General features: G+C 37.3%; 2 protein-coding genes across 3 annotated transcripts in view; one reads left to right on the top strand and one right to left on the bottom strand.

Annotated features, from left to right (window-relative positions):
- The first annotated feature begins 335 nt into the window (after window positions 1-335).
- LOC107657715 (epithelial splicing regulatory protein 1-like) lies at window positions 336-18603 on the top strand. Of its 2 annotated transcripts, none has more exons than XM_016445938.1 (15): window positions 336-707; window positions 1088-1216; window positions 1456-1569; window positions 1690-1804; window positions 2355-2453; window positions 2546-2600; window positions 3488-3598; window positions 3700-3832; window positions 4058-4100; window positions 4861-5162; window positions 6671-6904; window positions 10607-10793; window positions 12589-12796; window positions 14652-14823; window positions 17817-18603. In XM_016445938.1, exons 1-15 carry the CDS (start codon window positions 576-578, stop codon window positions 17925-17927), a joined length of 2145 nt encoding a protein of 714 aa, XP_016301424.1. In that variant the 5' UTR covers window positions 336-575; the 3' UTR covers window positions 17928-18603. The 2 variants fall into 2 exon arrangements, with proteins under 2 accessions (XP_016301424.1, XP_016301423.1); XM_016445937.1 differs by having other exon boundaries at window positions 10607-10805.
- A 1583-nt stretch (window positions 18604-20186) lies between these two features.
- Window positions 20187-20688, bottom strand: part of LOC107657605 (band 4.1-like protein 4B) — a 25866-nt gene continuing 25364 nt past the window's right edge. Inside the window, exons 23-24 of the mRNA XM_016445759.1 lie at window positions 20340-20418; window positions 20187-20207 (exon numbers count right to left, since the gene is read on the bottom strand). Of these exons, the coding sequence (XP_016301245.1) occupies window positions 20187-20207; window positions 20340-20418 (100 nt within the window). The remainder of the gene's footprint in view (window positions 20208-20339; window positions 20419-20688) is intronic.

The raw sequence follows: 20688 nt of genomic DNA, 5'->3' as shown, positions 1-20688 counted from the left end.
AGATACATTTTAAGTCTATCGATTTGTTTAGTCGAGCTAATAGTTTAGTTGCATAGGCTACAATATTAAAACTACACTGAAAGGCCTTGCGTCATTTTACGTCCTGTTCGCGTTTGATGGCAGTTGAGCAGGGGTTAACGCTGGGTTATTTTATTAGTAGACTGTGTAAACGTGTAATAAACAGACCCTGAATTCCCTCACATCATGTAGCACCAGCGCGTTTTCTGCATACCATGCCACGTCCTTGTTTCTCTGCAGCAGTAGGAGGGCTTTCGTTTGGGCAGGTATCTATTACCTGTGTCACGTGGGCGGTGGCCAGGTAGGGCGCACACAAAACCAGCGCGATCCAAGCAGCCATTGCGGAGCAGAGTCAAGGGTTTCGGACTTGTATGCATCGATTCTCACGCAATTAAAAGGCCACGAGACACATCAAGGCGAGTCCGAACCCGGCACTAATCTGTCCGTAGGTGTGGGGTCACTGGGCTCTTCGCTTTTCTGTCACCTGGAGTTGATCTCTAGGGTTTTGCTTTTGCTGTCGGGGTGGTGTGACAATAGATTTTTTTTCCTTCTTAAAAATGACGGTTAATCCAGATTATCTGGTGCTTTTTTTCACCACCACATCTGGCGCAAGTGGGGACCAATTGGGATCAGATGAGAAGGAAATTGTACAGTTGGTTTGGCAAGTTGTGGATTTAGCGACTAAAAAGGTAATTTCATATTTCCCCATGATGGTGCGTGCGCGCGTGTGTAGTAATTCTGGTGGAGGTTAGACGGAGAGTGAGTTTTACATTTATGTCAGATTTTTTTTTTTAAGAAAAAATTACTAAGTCTAAGGTCAAATATTAAAATGTATTTATTTATTCAATTTCATCTATCTATCTATCTATCTATCTATCTATTGGAGATGAGAGAGAGCAGATATGGCAGATATTTAAACAAAAATTAGTCAAAGTCAAATCGAAGGCTCTATCAATCTAAATCCATCTACTTTTCCCCTGCTATTTATCAATTCATCCATCCATTTTATTTATTTGCCTATGTAAATGTATATGTTGGAAGTGAGAATTCCTCTGCTTTCTACATTTAGGCTGGTCAGGTAAATGAATTGCTAGTCAAACCGGATCACATTGAGCTCTCTGAGGAGTGTCAGGAGGTGAGTGGACTCACCGAGGAGGCCTTGACAGAAGCTGAACCGCTTGAGGAGGCCATCGAACAGGTTATCTTTCTCATATTCTCATATAATCTGTTCTGACAGGATGGTATTTATCTTTTAGTGTGTCTGTTTTTAGAACTTTTGGTTCAAAATACATAAGGATGTTATTTTCTAAATCTTTACACACTATTAAAGACATTATTTAACAGCTTGTGGATTGATATTTGCGTGAGCAACCTTGTGAGTGTGTATCAAAGGCCACATAAAAGTGGCATTTACTCAGAGAGTCCATGTGTGTGCAGTTGAATCAGAGGTTATGTGCAGAAGTGGACGCAGGTGCAGGAAACACCTTCTACCTCTGTACGGATGGACAGCTGCACATTCGTCAAGTCCTCCATCCTGAAGCGTCCAGCAAGGTATCAAACTCTAAATACTGCAGCTGAGTGGGCGATATTTGTGAAAATATCTTAAGTTTAGTTAAATAATTTGTAAGTGTAAATGTGTTGTCTTGACTGCTTACTTTTTGTGCTTTTCAGAATATTTTGTTGCCTGAGTGTTTTTTCTCGTTCTTTGACCTGCGGAAAGAGTTCAAGAAAAAATTCCCATCAGAAGGGGAACTGAAAGACTTGAATCTTCAGGTCATGGCTGACTGTATCCTTAAAAGACATGTCGAATATTATCTTTTGTGTATTTTTTGTAAATCTTAAATGGATTAGAGTATATTAATACACATATTGGTTCATAATTCTCTGACAACCAGTGTGAGGATGTTGCATTTGAGTGTGTATGTGAGAGAACGATAGGCAACAGGGTGTTGGCTGCAGGATCCCAAGGTTTTGGAATGCAAATAGACTCACAATAGTGTGGGCTCAATTGAGCCAGCAAGAGAAAGCCAAGAGTGTTTAGCCAACAAGCTTAACCTGCCACACCTACGCTGTAACGTCTTATACACACACACAGAGTCAAACACATAATGCATTAGCACAGCCCTCTACACAGTAAGAAAGTTTAATCAAAATGCATTCACTCCCTTCATGTTTCTGTTGTGCCTTTATGGAAGACTGCTGTGTTTCAACGCTCCTTTTGCATTTATAAACCCTACCCTAGTTGTTCTTTGCATCTTTACTGTGTCATTAGCTGGTAATTATCACCAGTAACACTAAACCCAGATGCTGTATTCCTTGACTGCGGTTGCAATCAGACCTGAATGTGGTTGTAAATTCTTCTCTTCATGCTTTCACTGCTCACATGGTTCAGCAGATGTCAGAAATTGTTTTAGCACTCGTCTCGGAGCCTGTCTGTAAGTCCTTACAACTTACATATTATTGTCTGAATATAAATATAATATTCATAAGTGTTTTTGTTATGAACTTGTTTTATTCGTCTTCATAGGCCACCAGTTCTCATTCCCTGAAAAAGTGAATGACAAGTTTGAGACTGGCACTTGGTAATAGCTGTTTCTTATTTAAACTATCAAACATTATGTTTGCAACTGTGTTCAGTTGATTTTTATTTTTTTTTGCTAAGCTCCACTTTAATGTTAATGACCAGTAATACCTTAGCAACTGTTGACATCCACCATATTATAAGAGTTACCTGCATTTGCTTTTTTTTCAATTTTTGAAAACGCTGTAAATATCAAGGAATTTTAAACTGAATTTTTAAGGTCTGGAAAAGTCAGTGAAATTTATAAAATCACAGAAAAGTCATAGGATTTTCTATAATGATTATACATTTTTATTACACGTCTGTTATCTAAAACATAGAGATTACTATTTGTGAGTGCAATTTCTATAAGATTACTCATAAATGGAAATTGGAGATATCATGTCATATGTTTAGTTTAAAAGTTTACATGACAATTTATGGTGCTGGAGCTATAAGTATTATAGAGCATTTTTATTCTGGAGTATTTTAATATAGAGTTTTGTTTCTTTTTTCTAATATATTAATGAAAAGTTCATGCTGTGAATTAAATTGTGTCCTGTTCACTAATGAACATGTAATAGATGTTAAGAACCACTTACGTTTGCTCCCTGGTAAACAAACGTTACAGTAATTTTATCTATTGAGATATTTTGAAGTTTTTATTTTTATTCAGAAATATTTATTTAATGAAAAACGTCTTTACAATGTCACACATCATTCTAGCCAGAGCACATTTGCTGGAAATCATGCAGGTCACAGAAATCTCCTGCTGAATCCTATGTGAATTTCTTTAAAGCTTGTCTGAGTAGTAACATATATTTATACATTTTTATATACATTTTTTCCTTGCTACTAGCATAAGTTGTTGTGACACATTATTTAAATAGCATGTATGTATGTGTATAGCAGTAAGATGGAGAGGGTGGATGATAACACAGTGATCAGAGCTCGGGGTCTTCCATGGCAGTCTTCAGACCAGGATATCGCCCGATTCTTCAGGGGTCTCAACATTGCCAAGTATGCACACATAACCTTCAAACCACCCACAGGCAGCACTTATTAATAAATGATCATCATTCAGTCTGTGCATGAATGAATGTCTGTGTATGTGTGTGTAGAGGAGGTGCTGCGTTGTGTCTGAATGCTCAGGGCAGGAGGAATGGAGAGGCACTAGTGCGGTTTGATTGTGAAGAGCACAGGGATTTGGCCCTGCAAAGACACAAGCATCACATGGGCACCAGATACATTGAGGTACACACACATTCATAAAGCTATTATAGTAAGTATAATATTAGACTAAGTATAGTGATATATAAATATATCATATAAGTTATATAAATATAATTTTCAGTAATCTGTTTCGGTAAATGAAGTTACATTTAGTGCCCTAATGAACAAAAGTCCAGTTACAATAACTTTTTTTAATTGTAGTGGAATGGTATGTAAATTATTTACATACATTATTTTGTTTTGCAGGTTTACAAGGCAACAGGTGAAGACTTTTTAAAGATAGCAGGAGGTAAAAATAAAAAATGTTGTGCTTGAGTTTGCATTCATGTGATATTTGGGTTTGTATGTGGATAGGGTTGGGAACTGAGAACTAGTTCCATAATTAATTAAATTCCATGAATAATCTATTCGTATTCAGTACCAGTTCCATTTGAAAAAATGGTCCGTTGTGACCAGTGTAGATTCCCAAACTTAATTTCTTAAGGGGGTCATATGATGCTGCTAAAAAGAACATTATTTTGTGTATTTGGTGTAATGAAATGTGTTTATGCGGTTTAAAGTAAAAAAAACACATTATTTTCCACATACTGTACATTATTGTTTCTCCTCTATGCCCCGCCTTTTTGAAACGTGTCGATTTTTACAAAGCTCATCGGTCTGAAAAAGCGAGGTGTGCTGTGATTGGCCAGCTATCCAGTGCGTTGTGATTGGCCGAATACCTCAAGCGTGAGACGGAAATGTTACGCCCCTCACATACTGTTGATGCCGTGTCCGGCCGGAGCGACGAGACATAAACATGAAACCCATTGGATTTGAGACTTTAGTCTTTGCAACTTTACAGATCTTCTTTATGCACCAAGAGCTTTATGCACCAAGAGCTTGTGTAATTTTTTCTAGTTATTGTATGAATGCAGTTGTAACATAAATTGTGTATATCATCTGATTTCTGGAGTTTGTGTTCTGTCAGTGTTATTTGCATTGGTTTGAGTATGTTTTGTGTATTCTTAGCTTCACGTTGAGTGGCTCATGTGTCAATGTCTGACTGGCAGGTACCTCTAATGAAGTTGCCAAATTTCTGTCGAGGGAGAATCAGGTTATCGTGCGCATGCGTGGACTTCCGTTCACCGCCACCGCAGAGCAGGTGCTGCAGTTCTTCTCCCCGGCATGTCCTGTGACAGACGACAGCGAAGGCATTCTGTTTGTACGTTTTCCTGATGGCAGGCCCACTGGGGACGCGTTCGTGCTGTTCTCATGTGAGGAACATGCTCAGAATGCACTGAAAAAACACAAGGACATCCTGGGCAAGAGGTACATAGAGCTGTTCAAAAGCACTGCAGCTGAGGTGCAACAGGTGAGAGCAGCATTTCCTATTTGATTTGAAATCATTAGTTGTGTGAAGTCTATTTTAGTTGGTTTAGACAGACTCGGCAGGCCAAGTAAAACGTGAGGTGTTTGGGTGTGTAAGTGTGTGTACAAGCATGTACTCCGTCTGAACGACCCGGTTGGCTGAACAAACACTCAGCTCGGCAATCTGTAAAAGATTAGCTTTTTAAAGCTGTCATAAAATCTCTCTCTTAGTCTTCCTGCTCTTCAGTGTAAAAACCTTTAACATTTCATTGTTACTAATTTTGTAGAATTATTTGGAATTCCTTTGTGTTAATATTTAGCTGTCGTCATATATATCAAACCAAGGCTACTCAACCATATAGCAGGCAGTTGAACTCACTTTAACCTGTTTTTGAGCAGACATCATGTGTGTTTGATCACCAGCAAGGGGGTTTTGGTGCTACAAGAGTGTGTCATTTCGGCAAAGAGAATCCCATCGTGCCTTATATTAATAGTTGGCTGGTTGTTGGGTTCTTTAATAAACAGAATACTTACAATTGAATCACCACATCAATAATACCAGAAGACTGAACTTATGTCTGACATAAAAGGAAACAAAGCCAACTGAATCCCTCACACAACAAACACCAACCTGTGTTGCCCATGTACCTGGTACAACTGTGAACAAAACAGCTTTTTTTTTTTTTTATGTTTTTTTTTTATAACCAGTGCATTTTTTTTATAAGTGTTTAATGACCAATATGCAGAACTGATTTATAATTGTTTTATTTCTACTTTTTAAACACAATGAGTACATAATCAATAGGCTACAACAATGAACATAACATGCATAATAAATATATTGTTTTATAAAGATTTATTTATAATTATGACTGTATTACGCAAACGAGAGTTGTTTTACTATCAAAATTATTGCAGATTTATTATCATCTTAGTTTTGGGCTGTCTAATGGTTATCGTGGAATCATGTTTTTTTTTTCACTTCAGAATAAATGCAAAATATGCATTAAGTAACTTATTTTACCTATGAACTAATTATGGGAAAAAGATGAATACTGGTAAAATATATCGGTCAAACTAATTATCTGTCTAGCTCTACCAAAGTACAGATAGATTGGACCAGTCATTGAGAAGATTTAATTACAAGTTGAATGGGTAATATTACATGATAAACATTAAACAATCAAATTTAAAGAAACAAAGAAAAAAAACTGCTGTGGATTTTCTATGCTAACCCTAAAGTGATGCTTTGACTGATGGTTTGGTAGACTTGGATCTGGTAAAGTTCCAACAAATATAAAACCAACAAGTTTTATATTTGTGGGCGAGTTGTCTCCATATATTAGGGCATTTGAGGATACAGACACACCAAACTTGTGTTTGCATGGTGGCAAACAGTATCAGTACCTCCAGGTAGAGCGCAGTTCATCCATCATCTCCACACCTGGAGCTATAAACAGGCAGAAGATGATGTGCATTGCCAGTCATTCAACTCCAGCATTTGTGTGTCAGGTACTGAACAGATACTCATCGGCCCCCTTGATTCCCGTGGCCCCATCCCCCATCCTGTCTGTTGTGCCACCCCCCACATTCATGCCCCCAACGGCAGCAGTGACAGGTGTGCGGGACTGCGTGAGATTGAGGGGTCTGCCGTACGATGCCACCATCCAGGACATATTGGTTTTCTTGGGGGAATACACTGCTGACATCAAGCCACATGGAGTGCATATGGTGCTTAACCTGCAGGTAAGGATCTCAGACCCACTTATATACATATGAACTAGTATTCATGAAGTTCATCCAATAAAATAAACACACCTATGCAGTTCAGAATGTGTTCTGTTGGGGATTTTTCCTCCATTGGCTCAACTGCTCCATAAAAAAAGGGTGATTAATCACAGCTTTTGTCAGGACTTGTGTTTCTTCATTCTTTTACAATGTGTTTCTGTCATGCCTTGGTCCGTACAATATCTCAAAGCACGCTGAAGAGAACTTGAGAATAGGATAGACTATTGAAATGTTTCCACGCAAACCTCATTTCTAAAAAGCTGGCTTGCATATTTTCAGCTAGACACAGAGAAAGAATTTAATGACTCTGATTCCTCTTAATGGTTCCATTAAAGATTATTTTACAGTACCGTTCAGAAGTTTGAGGTTGATGGGTTTTTTTTTAATGTTTTTGAAATAATTCTCTTATGCTCACCAAGGATGCATTTATTTGATAAAAAATACAGTAAAAACAGCAATACTTTAAAATATTGAATATGATTTAATATATTTAGAAACATACTTTATTCCTACTTTATTCTTATATGCTGATTTGGTTCTCAAGAAACATTTCTTATGATTATCAATGTTGTAAAACAGGTGTACTGCTTAATATTTTTGTAGAAACTATAAAATATTTTTCAGGATTTCTTTGATGAATAGAAAGTTGAAAGGAACATCATTTATTTAATATAGAATATGTAACAGTGTAGAAGTCTTTACTGTCACTTTTTGAATGCATACTTGCTGAATAAAAGTATTAATTTATTTAAAAAAAAATTTACCTTACTAACCCCAAACATTTAAATGGTAATGCAGTACTTTTTAAGGAAGAAATATTTTGGGGAGAAAAAGTAATTTCATTGGCAAATGATGATATGATTTAAAACAATTCATGCAAAAGGTCTTTTTACACAACAACACTAAACAAACAAAAGTAATATATTTAATTTATTTATTTTTACAAAATCTTTAACTACACATTGTCATATGAACAATCAGTCAGTAACTACACTGATTGTAGTTGTATAGCTATTTGTATTTCAGTTTTTTCCTTAAAATAAACAGTTCATTCAGGTATTGGACTGTAGAACAATTGGGCTGTTTCGCACTGTATGCTTTTGATTTAAAGAACCCACAAGACTCATTTGTTTAAAGGTCCCATGACATGCTGCTTTTTGGATGCTTTTATATAGGCCTAAGTGGTCCCTAGTACTCTATCTGAAGTCTCTTTCCCGAAATTCAGCCTTGGTGCAGAATTTCAGCCACTACGAGCCAGTCCCACAATGAGCTTTCCTTAGGACGTGCCATTTCTGTGTCTGTAGCTTTAAATGCTAATGAGGAGGAGAGAGGCGGGGCAACTGCCATGCTTCGCTCGTTTGCAAGCCATGATGTCTCTCGAGGAAAAAAAAATATTGCGCTCGCCTCGCACGGTAGTAGCTCATTTTCTCATGGGCGGGCCAAATTCTCTGGGCGGGCAAAGCAGAGAAAGGGGAGGTAACCTTTCCCCGTATGACGACATAAAGGGAAGATTCCAGATTGGGCCATCTGTGCTTTCATTTTCTCAAAGGAGAAGCAGGATACCCAGGGCTCGGTTTACACCTATCGCCATTTCTAGCCACTGGGGGACCATAGGCAGGCTAGGGGAACTCATATTAATGTTAAAAAATCTCATAAAGTGAAATTTTCATGCCATGGGACCTTTAAGGAGTTGAACTACAGCGGTTGCACTGTTTTTGATTAATTAAAAAGAACTGGTTCATAAAAGTCTCTAGTTGTTCTGAAATTAAACTACATAGTTTACACCGTCTGCTTGCCGCTGTAGATTCAGTAATGCAGCTCTAATCATAGGCGGATTAACCACATGGGCAATTGGGCAAGTGCCCAGGGGCACCACGTACAGGGGGGCACCACGCAAATAAATGTTCTGCGGTAAAACAAGCGATGTATTCTCAAACGTCTATCTAGCCGTGGCCTATACATAGGCTCCCCTTTCATCAGTACGTACTAAGTTCTCTGAAAGTTTTGTTAAAAGGTTGTTTTTTTTCCTCTCTCATGCGTGAAACAGTGGATGCGAGATCTATCGCCAGATTCACACATAGGCTAGCCTACTGCGTGAACCCGTGCGCTTTCGTTTCGACGGCCATATATTACTCAAACAGATTCTAGAAGCATGCTGTCGCGCAACTCCCGTCTCTTCAACTGAAATGCCTCGCTCATGGATGTGTGAATCCGCTACGGAGCGTCAGCCTTGCGCTTTCACGTTGTACTTTGCAGCCATTGGCAATCAAGAAAGGGGCAAAGTGTAAACAAGTGAGTTTGCAAGTTTTATTTTCAGTTCAAATCCTCACAAAACTATATGTAGCTATATACAGTGCTTAACAAATGTATTAGACCGCCCGTCAAAAACTTGTTTACAACTAAAAATTGTGTTATCATTGGGCAAATAACAAACTAAACTATTAAACTAAATAGTCTTTATTCACACATAATAACCAAAATCTAATAAACCAAAAATTATAAATTGGCCATTTTATTTTTAATTTGTATGGCCTCCTTTGGCCTTGATAAAAGCTTTCATTCTTGCTGGCATAATTTTTATGCACTTTTCCACAGTCTCTGTTGTTACTGACTTCCAAATAGTTTCTAGTTGTTCCCAAAGACTTGTTTTTAAATTAAACTTTTGTGCAATCTATCTTAGAATCATTCAATCCCAACAATAATTATATTTTAGCATTAGAAACACTACTGTGACTAAAGATCTTACACATACTGGTGGATTAACCATTACAGAAACATAACAATGGTAATTTTGGTAATCACCTACTTAGTTTAGGGCAGCTGTGGCACAAACCTATTGGGTGGTGGCCTAATAAATTTGTTAAGCACTGTATATGTAATTGCAAACAAGACCATGCACTCATTGTTGCATTTCTGAAAACACCCTTTTTACACAAGGGAGTAAAACATTAGAAAAAGTTTTTGTAAATTAAATATAAATGAATGAAAAATGAGCTGAGGACAACAATGACTCTAAAAAGATTATCCACTCTTTCTTTTTTTCCATAGAGTCTGAAGTGATTAACAGATTGGATTATTATTATACCTGTAACAGTTGGCTTCACTAGTTATAAAATGTTTCAATTTGCTGCCTACAGTTCAGATTTATATCACATCTTAGAACAGATTACACCTGTAAGAGGTGGGTTCACAAGTTATAAATAATTTATATCATAATATATGATATAAATTATATAATAATACAATAATTATATAATAATTTCAGAGTACACTGTAAAACGTGGTAACCTGATTTTGTAAGGATTTTTGTAGCCTTGTTATCAGAACAGTTTATTAATATAAAATTTTGCAAAAACAAATTTTAATCTAAATTATCACTCTAGGTGTCCTTGCCCAGGGGCACCAAAGAGTCTTAATCCGCCACTGGCTCTAGTGAATAAGTAGTGCAGGAAACCATTAGTATTTTAGAACTGGGTTCCAGATTTAAAATAAGAATAATTAAAATATCCTCATTATGAAAAAAAAAACAGTGAGACACGTTCAGTACTTTAAAGCATTTGAAGCAGAAACGCATCCTGCTCTCTTGTTAAGTGTGCTTGTTTTATTCTTTTTCAAAAGTGAGTTTATGAATTCAGCATTTGTTAACGTGTGTTTGATCAGGGTCGTCCGTCGGGTGATGCTTTTATCCAGATGCGTTCAGCTGACCGGGCGTTCCTGGCGGCCCAGCACTGCCACAAGCGCAGCATGAAGGAGCGTTACGTGGAGGTGTTTGCGTGCTCCGCTCAGGAGATGAACATCGTGCTGATGGGGGGGACGCTCAACAGGAGCGGCCTCTCGCCGCCACCATGTAAGTTACGACGTAAGTGCCGCTGGGCTCTGGGTCTGCTTCTCTCAGCTGTGTGTGCGGGTAGGTGGCGCTTCACGCCTTCCTGTTTTTTCCCCTTTCTCTCATTCATTCACTTATTCATTCATGGTGGGTGTCCTGTCCACATTTCCTGCCTTGGCAGGAATGGGCATCAGGAGCGGTAGGAATCTGGTTGGGTGAATGTTTTTTTTTAATTCAATTCAGATCTGAGTTTGTCAGATGCTTTTCCACAGCGGGGGAATGGAGGGCTTTGATTTGGGGTGATTTAGTGCAATCTTTCTAAATCTAAATGTGCACAAAATTTGAATCCACATCATAATGTCACCATATGCACTTTGTTGTACTTGGAAAGGCACTTTCTGTTTGATTTAGTGTAGATTTCTTTCTTTCTTCAGTTTTAGATAGTCAGCTCCATAACTTTGCTGTCCTAACAACCAACAGCAGCATGTAAAAGCCTCGGCACGCCACAGGATGAGTCCGGTTAAAGGCATCTGAACGCCTGTGGCTGTGTACTGATATGTGTTGAAGGATGGAGGAACATACCTGACTAGCTTAATTATAATGGCAGATATTGAGAGTTTTGGGTTAAGGTTTGCTGCATGCTTTGAGTGTGAGATAAAGTTTAGCATAGATATTTTAATAGAAATCCTTTATTGTAAAAAAAAATGGTGTTTTTCCAACTTCGTGAGCAAATATTTTGGAAGATTTAATATAACAAGACACACAACATTCACATGATATATATGAGACATGCCTGAACTCATTTATACGCAGGTTCATAATGTGAGAGGTTGTATTTAGGTTGGGCTTTTGAGGTGGCTACTGCTGGTGACTACACCATTGATTTGCACTACATTGTTCATTGTTTGTTTGATGGGATGACTGCATGAGCCTCTGATGACAAACAATGAACAGGACTTGAAAGGGGTTTAAAGGTGTAAAGCCTTCATTGTAACTGGCTTAGTTTCAGTCAGGACCACACCCTTTAATTAGTTATCGAAAATACTTTGAACAATCGCTAGTTTTTATTTTATTAGTAATTATGTAAAATCAATATTTCATCATGTCACATTCATTAATTTTAGTCCACTGTATTCGCAATAAAATGGTGTACACAAAATTTTGTCAAGAAAAATGTTAAGGCATTTTAGTGAGAATAAAATGTATTAAAATAATATAAAAAGTATGAAAATATCTATTTAGTTCATTTTATTCTCACTAAAATAGCATAAAACTGTGGCTCTCAACCTTTTTGACCCTGCCATTCAACACAATATTCGAAAGCCCACCCCCTGCTCCATACAGGACACAATATTTCCAGTATTTCTGCTGTAATTATGACAGCTTGTGTGATTCAAACTTTTTAGTTAATGGAAACTGGGAGTATTAATATACTGCATTACTTTACATAATTTTTAGTCATACTGCGGGCCCTTTGGAGGTTTGCTGAGGTATATAGATTACACACTATAGTTGGATTATTTCAACATTTTATTCTTCTAAGAACTTTGTTAGTGCATTTTTAATATCTTGCAGTATCATATTTTCATCAGCCATATATTTTATAAAAAAACATTTTAGTTATCACCATTGTGCATCTTTTTAATCTCCATTGTCAATGACAGAATCAAAAACAAACGAACAAAAAAAAAACAATTTTGTCAGTAATTTCCTTGACAAGATTCACACTACTGTCACATCTAGTTGCCATAAGCGGACACTTCAAGGTTGTTTTTTTACTCAATAATTCCTCAATGTCCCACCTCCCCCATTTCAGGTTTGTCCCCGCCATCATACACATTTCCTCATGGGACGGCTGTTCTTCCTGCCGGAGCGGTCCTTCCTGCCGGAGCAGTGCTACCTGTGAAGTCAGCAGCTATCTACCCCTCCCAGTTTCTGCTGAGTCCCCGGCCCCTGGCACCAACGACGGCCTTCTACCCTGCCAGTAACCCACTGTACATGAACTACACCACCTATTATCCCAGGTAAGAGTTATATCTGTTAATGTTGTTTTTCAGTCCAAGATAAACCATGCACATATACATATGCAGTGTAAGAGCAATAGTTAGCTGCAGTTTCATTCACAGAGGATGATGATTGAATACCATTTATCTTTGAGTTGTCTAATACTCTATAGTGTACATATTAATCCAAGTCAGCGTCTGTGTCCAAAACTTAGGTAGTTTACTGAGGAATGAAGGCATCATAGATGCATAAATGGTTCCAAGGCACCGCCTTTAATATGCTATAATGCTGTGTGTGTGAAATGATACAAATGGCATGTGAAGGAGTGGTTGATAGGGGAAAAAAATGAATTAATGAATGTCTATTGGAATTTTATAATTGCCGTTCTACCAAGAAATAAGCACTGTAGTCTTTAAATATTTGCTTAGTTATCTAAAGTTCACTTGAATTTGTTCTAGATCATTAGTTGTGATGTGATGCCTTGAAAACCTGTCTGAACCAGTTTCATTAAGAGGAGCCTTCCTTCTGTTTTGGACACAACCAATAAGCCAATGATGTCAGAACTCTTATATATGTCAGAATACTCACCAGTAGCTGTCTTATGTTAACTGAGAGGTTTCACAAAATGTGAATATTTACATTCAACCTTTGTGTAATCTGTTGTGTTTGAGGGTGTTTTGTGGGCTTTTTTTTTTGATGAGCTGCTCCAATGAAACTCTAAAGGCTTTGTCTCTAAGAAGGACTTGCACAACCAGGACTGGGTGTGTTAATAAGGGTAACACACAACACAGAGAGTGTGTCACACCCAGGTCCTTTAACACAGCTATAATGTGCTATAATGCATAGTGGAAGAACTGGTTCAGGTACTGATTGTGTATGTGAGATTTAAAGACAGAAATATTATCTAGCTTTGGGAAGGCTACAAAAACGTAGAGAAGATTTGTAGAGTAAACTATCACTCCAAAACGATGACGTTTGATTGGGGTGGGATTATTTGTTTGACCAATGGAAGAAAAATAAATGTTTAAATATAAATAAAAGAATAAATTAAACTTGTATATTGTTTGATTATATTGAATTTATATTTAAAAATATATATGTCATATATAATATTCATATATTTAATATATTTAAGGGATAGTCAACAGTTTGCCTTTAATGCACGTCAAGCCGTTGATTATCCCGCTTATTCCATGGTCATTTGCCAAGTTATAGACCAGTTAAAACTAGTATTGCTCTTTGCAGCGCAATATTTGATTTTGACCGAATGGGTAAAAATGACGGTTATTTTCGTCAGTTACGGCTCGTTAGCTCTAGCATTCTGCCCGCTTCAAATCATACACAGAGATGAAATAGTGCTGTTAGATCACATTTATTTGAATGAATTATAGCATTTATTTGAATAAATTATCGATCGTTTGATCGAGAGAGAGAAAGATGACAGTTGTGTGTGTGAATTACCTGCGTCTGTGCGTCTCTCTCTACAAACATTGAAGTTGTGAGTTTAGTTACTTAAACAGAAATTTAACCTCCTCGTTGCTGAGGACTAAAATGCATTGATCCAGTATCTAAGTGGTTTTATAATAAAAGTCGCGGGGCAGCGTTGACAAGTTTATGTTGGCCTACTCCTGAACATTTCTGTGTGCGCAGCGGGATCTCTGATATCTCTCTCTCTCTGTGCGAGTGGTGTGTGTGTGTGTGTGTGTGTGTGTGTGTGTGTGCGTAATGCGTATGTGTGTGTCAGTGTATATATATATACACACACACACACACACACACACACACAAAATACATATATATGAATGTTTTGACTTATTTACCTTTTTTGTTTTAGTTTTTCATAAATTTGATCCATGTCTGTTTTCATACTAACAGCCCACCTGGCTCCCCCCCTAATATCAGCTACTTCCCTGCTGGCCACACCCCTTCAGCAGGCTCAGTCCTCTCAGCCCCACCCACAGCACTGATACGAATGCAAGGCCACGCCCCTTCCCATGCTTATAATAGCGGGATTAAAGAAATCCTCAGCATGGTACATGGATATCAGGTGAGTTTAAAATATACCCATGACTGTATTATAATATCAATGTGAGTTAGGAAGAGACTCTTCTTTCATGCCATTTCTCTCATTATTTTAGTTGACTTCCTACAAAATAGAAATTAACTAAATAATTTACAGTTCACTGCTGGCCTCTGTAGAATTTAAATATATTAGCAACCAGTTTCACAATGTTATTGAGTGCCACTGATCCAAATACAAGTCCTAGTTTGTTCCTCATCAGAAACTCAGTGTGTGTGTTTATAGGCAGGGCTGGATTGTAGGGAACATTAAGGTGTGTCTTTGCCCTGCGGTGCTCAGCATTGAAGATTTAGATGCTGTAGTGGGTTTGAGTAACAGGACCGCATAGTTGCATTGTCACACCCACTCGATGAGCTAAACAGGTTCCTCTGGTCTGAATTCCCTCAAACACACACACACACACACACACACACACACCGAGCTAAGGTGCAGTGCATTGGCCTGCTCTAACTTGACTACTGGTTTTCCGTTCCATTGCTGTAGGAGCCCAGTGTTAGTATTCTAGATCAGACAAAAGTAATCTTCATACATAAATAATAATACACGCAAGGAATACTTTCATATTGCACAAATATATATATATGTGTGTGTGTGCTTTGCAGCCTGAAATGAAGGCGGACACAGGTTTTATCCAGCTGTATTTACTCAGTGCAACTTATAACATCCAAGTGAAATATAAAACACCAACATGTCAAAAAAAAAGAAAAGAAAACATTCAGAATCACTGAGTTGGAAAAAGGATCACCCCCCTCATAAAAATTATTTGTAAATTCAATCAGGTGTAGCTAATCACCTTCTCAATGGCACACAAAGCCATTTGACTTTCAACTGTGATCAGCTGTGGTCATTTTGATTAGCTCAGCATGAAAAGAGCTTTCCTGGAACATTTCAGTCCTTGGTAGGTAGTGCAACTGAAGCAAACGATCAACTATGGGTGGCAAGGCACTGTCAAAAGATCACCGGGAGAAAGTTGTGGACAGGCACAAGTCAGGAGATGGATACAAATTTTTTTTCAAAAGCTTTATCAATGCCTAGAAGCACAGTGAAGTCTATTATTAAGAAGTGGAAGGTATTTGGTACAACACAAGACCCTCCCTGGATCAGGCCGTCGCTCCAAACTGGATGAAAGAGTCAGGAGGAAACTGGAGAATCACAAATCCTCCACAAATGTGGCTTGTATGGGAGGGGTGCAAGAAAAAAGCCACTCCTCAAGAAAGGCCACATGCAGTCATGACCGAGCTTTGCCAAAACGCAACTTGAAGATTCTGAAGCAGATTAGACTAAAATTCAATTATTTGGCCTCAACACCAAACGCGATGTCTGGCGGAAATCCAATACAGCTCACCATCCAAATAACAGCATTCCTACAGTAAAGCATGGAGATGGTAATATCCTGTTATGGGGGTTTTCTCTGCAGCAGGGGCTGGAGCACTTGTCAGGATAGAAGGAAAAATGGATGGGGCAAAATATCAAATTCTTGAGGAAAATCTGCTGCCCTCTGCCAGACATTTGTCAATGGGAAGAAGGTTTACCTTCCAACATGACAATGACCCAAAGCACACAGCAAAACTGAGCACACAGTGGTTGAAGGAGAAAAGCTGAATGTCCTTGCATGGCCTAGTCAGAGCCCAGACTTAAACCCCAGTCCACAAACGGTCACCATCAAATTTAACTGAATTTGAGCAGTTCTGCAAAGAAGAGTGGGTTAATATTGCAAAGTCCAGATGTGCAAAGTTAGTAGAGACCTATCCCAACAAACTAAAGGCTGTAAATAAAGCAAAAGGTGGTTCAACAAAATACTGACACAAGGGGGTGATCCTTTTTCCAACTTTTTTTCTGACATGTTGGTGTTTTATCTTTCACTTGGATGTTCTAGGTTTTACTGAGTAAATACAGCCGGATAAAACAAAAACTGTGTTCGTCTTCATTTCAGGCTGCAAAGCAACAATATGTGGTTATTTTAAAGGGGGTGATTATTTTCTATACCCACTGTACATATTAAAAATTTAAAATACATTTAAACAAATATGTATATGGGTCAAAGACGAGGCGTCCCATTTTGGTGTCCGCATCAAATGAAATTTACAAAAGTGATTTTTTTTTTTTATACAAAGAAAGCATATTAAATGCAAGTAAACTTAGTTTCAAATATCTTTTGTGAAAATAAAATGTCAAAATATGGTGATATAATGTTCCATCGTCATTCAGCATAACAGAAATATTTATGTAAAAATGAAACCTGCCTGATAAGATTTTTTTGGTATATTATTATTACAATGAATGACATTCTTTTTTAAATCATGGTAAAAATAAATTGTTTTCTGATTTTTTACTCAGAAAACATGAAATTAAACAGGACACATTTTAATCTACAGGGGAAAAAAATAAAGCTGTGTGTGTATATATATATATATATATATATGTATGTGTGTGTGTGTGTGTGTGTGTGTGTGTGTGTATGTATAATTACTATAAATAATACATTTTATATTTAATTTTTAATAAGGGAAGGAGACCCTCTGCATTCTGAATAAACTGGGTGTGTCAGTCTTCTTAACATTCTTGCTTTGAGTTAAGGGTGTGAAGGGTTTCACCCAAAGTATATGTGTGTTCAAAATATCTTTTGCTATATTAAAACTGCAGTAATTATTGCTATAGTATGTACTTGATAGTATTATGCATTATACAGAATATTACACTAAATAATCAACACCACAGGAGTGAAACGTTCTATTAGGCTGCCTAATGGGCTAATGATGAACCCATACTAAAAACAGCTGTGACTCCTGCCATGCACACCCACAATGTGCGTCTTTACCATGCAGGCTGTACATTCGCCTCAGGCAGTTTGCTAGTTAGTCAGTAGGAGAGCTGTCACTCATTTGAGGTGGGGCTTGTTACAAATAATGAGGCATAAGCATGTTTCTTGAGTAAATGTAATTTCTTTCTGTCTCCTTTAGCCCGGCAACAGCGACACTTTGGTAACTCTGCCTTCTATGCTGTCAGCCAAGCAGCCTATTGGAGACCAGACTCTAGGAGGTGGAGCCTATCTTGACTTGCAGTTGCTTTAAGCCAAACTATTGACCAGGCCACACCCTTGCGGTGGATTCGGCAAACCCCTCAATACAAAGCAGTTTATGCCATTTATGCTATTTATATAAGAATTTTAAAAAGAATTCTATGTATTTTGACATTTAATGTATATTGCACATTGTTTTTTAAGCATTAGAGCTAATATTCTACTCAAAAGGTTTGTTGTGTGAGTTTATAAGTTTGTATGTTCGTGTCCATGCACATGCAATGATGTTCTCTCAGGAAATAGCTTTTCAAACCAGGGTTTAAACATTAAACCTGCCGAGTCAGAGGCAAACTTTCACTGATACCATAAATTTAAGCCAAAGGACCAGAAAAAGTGTGTGTGTGTGTCAGTGCCTCCACTGTGACTCTACCATGAGTATGTGTAAATGCGTAGAGACATACTCAAGCCTTTTTTTTTTCTTTGAAGGTTTTAATTTGCATGAAGTTCATAGAGCTAGCTGTTCTAACATGTTTACAAGATTCGCCAAATTCTTAGACCACGCACAGTGTAGTTCGTGGATGTCTGCAACATGTAGTTCTTCTAAGTCATTTCGCCAAAAATAGCTCAGAAACAGAATCAGGAACAACTTTGTGCTTTATATCTGTGTATCTGTGTCATGCCTAAGAAAAATATGTATTGTCCGTACCAATCAATGTACAAAATTCTATAGATAAATGTGCTTGTTGTTGTGTACATGTGTAGTAGATGATGTAACCATACTGCACTCAGAGAGTGTTTCGGGCCTGCTGTAATGCACACAGGTGTAATTTCACCCATTGTCTGTGTATTAAGGAGAGTGTTTGTGTGCATCTCCTGGAATGTGAACAGGTTTATTTGTTACCTGCAGCTGTATCCCATTAGTACCCTCCTTTTTGTTTATGCCAATGTGCCTCATTTATTATATTCTGTGCTTTAAAAAAAAAAAAAATACTAGGAGTAATTTGCATGTTTAGGCTTTTATGAGAAGTAGGAGTAAAGTGTATGACAGTGAAATAGTCCGTGTGATTTATACTAGTACCCACACATGCCAACAGGCAGTAGTTAAGTAAAAGCACTACTCTTTCATGTTCCAATCTGTTACCATCATATTAATTCATAAACATATGTAGAAAAGAGAAATCAAGAATTTGGCTGTTTGGAGAAAGTATTATTTTATTTTGATATTTTATAATAATTTAAAATAAAGGAAAATTTAACAACGTTTCTGAGGGATTGATTGACTGACTCATTATATACATATTTGCATTTACACACCTAAAAAAAAGTGAGAAGTGATTGAGCTACATTAAATAGATTTTATTTCAGTAAGTGTTGTCATATCAAAATATTAACACTGGAGTTGCTCTCCCTTATGATAATCAAGTTGTAAACAAGAAAATAAAAAGTTTACATTTAATTTTGTTGCTCCAGATCTACTTCTAGAAGGCAAACTTGAAATGCATATTTAATACCCTCTAGTGGGCAATGTAAGCATCAAAACTTGATCTCTACTCATCGCACTTCCGGAAAATGTCTTTGTTTTTAGTTTACAAGAGAGATAAAGGAGGTTGTTGTATAAAACTGCAGTTTTATATGAAAATGTATATTATGGATAGCATTAAAATTCTGCACAAAATATATATTAGAAACCTTTAACTTTGCAAGACATTTAAGCACATGTTCAGAATAAAATACCGATTTGCATACTGCGAAATACACACTATATATACACTGTCTAAAAATAGAATATGATGCAGTACAATATATGGGCACGTTTTAAACAGTAGTACAATAGTTGCATGACCCCATTATGCTTTCAGCTTAAGTGGCGCTAATTGCTTCAGAAATAAAAATATATTTTAATCCAATTTTTAAAATGTTCTATTTTTCAAAAATGTTCAAAATATGCAAACATGTCATTTGAGCTGTTCAATTAAGTAATGAATGAGAAAACGAGTTCACGTCACATTCGCACGTCGCAGACGTTTGAACGCATTGCATTGTGGGATATAGTGTCCCGGGAGTGTTCTGCAGTATACCATACATTCATCCCGGTATTTTGCATACTGTGCACAGTATAAATACTGCATACTACAGAAACAGTGCGTAGTATAGTAGTATTCTATTCTATTCCGAACATACAGTAGGTTTATACATTGACAGTTTTAAGGGAAGGCTGACTAGTTTAAATAAACTCCTCCCCCTTAACTTCAGGAAACCATAGATTATAAAACACTGGGAAAGTTTAAAGAATTATTAAAAGTTAACCAGATTATACAGTGCCAATGCCATGCTATGAACAGAACAAGCCAATAAACATAGAAATGTTGCTGTTACCGCTTTAAACACTGCTGTGTGGTATTAGCATAATGCTAAAACAGCTCTTATAGCATAGAGGTTTGTTCAGGTTCATATACTGTGTAACAGTGAAATTAGTGCTTTGAGTTAAGTTAATTAACAGAGCCCTCAGCAGTTTCTCTCTCTCCATCCGCAGGTCTTCAGAGCTTCACACATACAAAGACAGACGGACGAACAGAAAGAAAGATGGGAACAATCAGAGAAAAAACATCAAGACCCACGTCAACAGATGGAAAGAAAAATAGACAAACACAAAACAAAAGAAAGATATGAATAATCAGAAAGATATGAATAATCAGAGATTGGAAGGCAGATATATATTAGGAAAATATATCTACTTATATCTTAATGGAATTATTCAAGATCTTGGAAAGGGCCTGACTGTGTGTGTGTGTGTGTGTGTGTTTGTTTGTTTG

This window comes from Sinocyclocheilus anshuiensis, unplaced genomic scaffold (genome assembly GCF_001515605.1).
Source record: "Sinocyclocheilus anshuiensis isolate Anshui unplaced genomic scaffold, SAMN03320099.WGS_v1.1 scaffold43, whole genome shotgun sequence".
Classification (NCBI taxonomy): domain Eukaryota; kingdom Metazoa; phylum Chordata; class Actinopteri; order Cypriniformes; family Cyprinidae; genus Sinocyclocheilus; species Sinocyclocheilus anshuiensis.
This window is presented reverse-complemented; position numbering and strand designations above follow the sequence as displayed.

Coding starts and splice junctions, on each gene's coding strand:
- LOC107657715 (XM_016445937.1), top strand. CDS start 576: ATGACGGTTAATCCAGATTATCTGGTGCTTTTTTTCACCACCACATCT. Junction 10,806..12,588: donor GCCACCATGTAAGTTACGAC/GTAAGTGCCGCT, acceptor CCCCCATTTCAG/GTTTGTCCCCGCCATCATAC. Junction 12,797..14,651: donor TACACCACCTATTATCCCAG/GTAAGAGTTATA, acceptor TCATACTAACAG/CCCACCTGGCTCCCCCCCTA.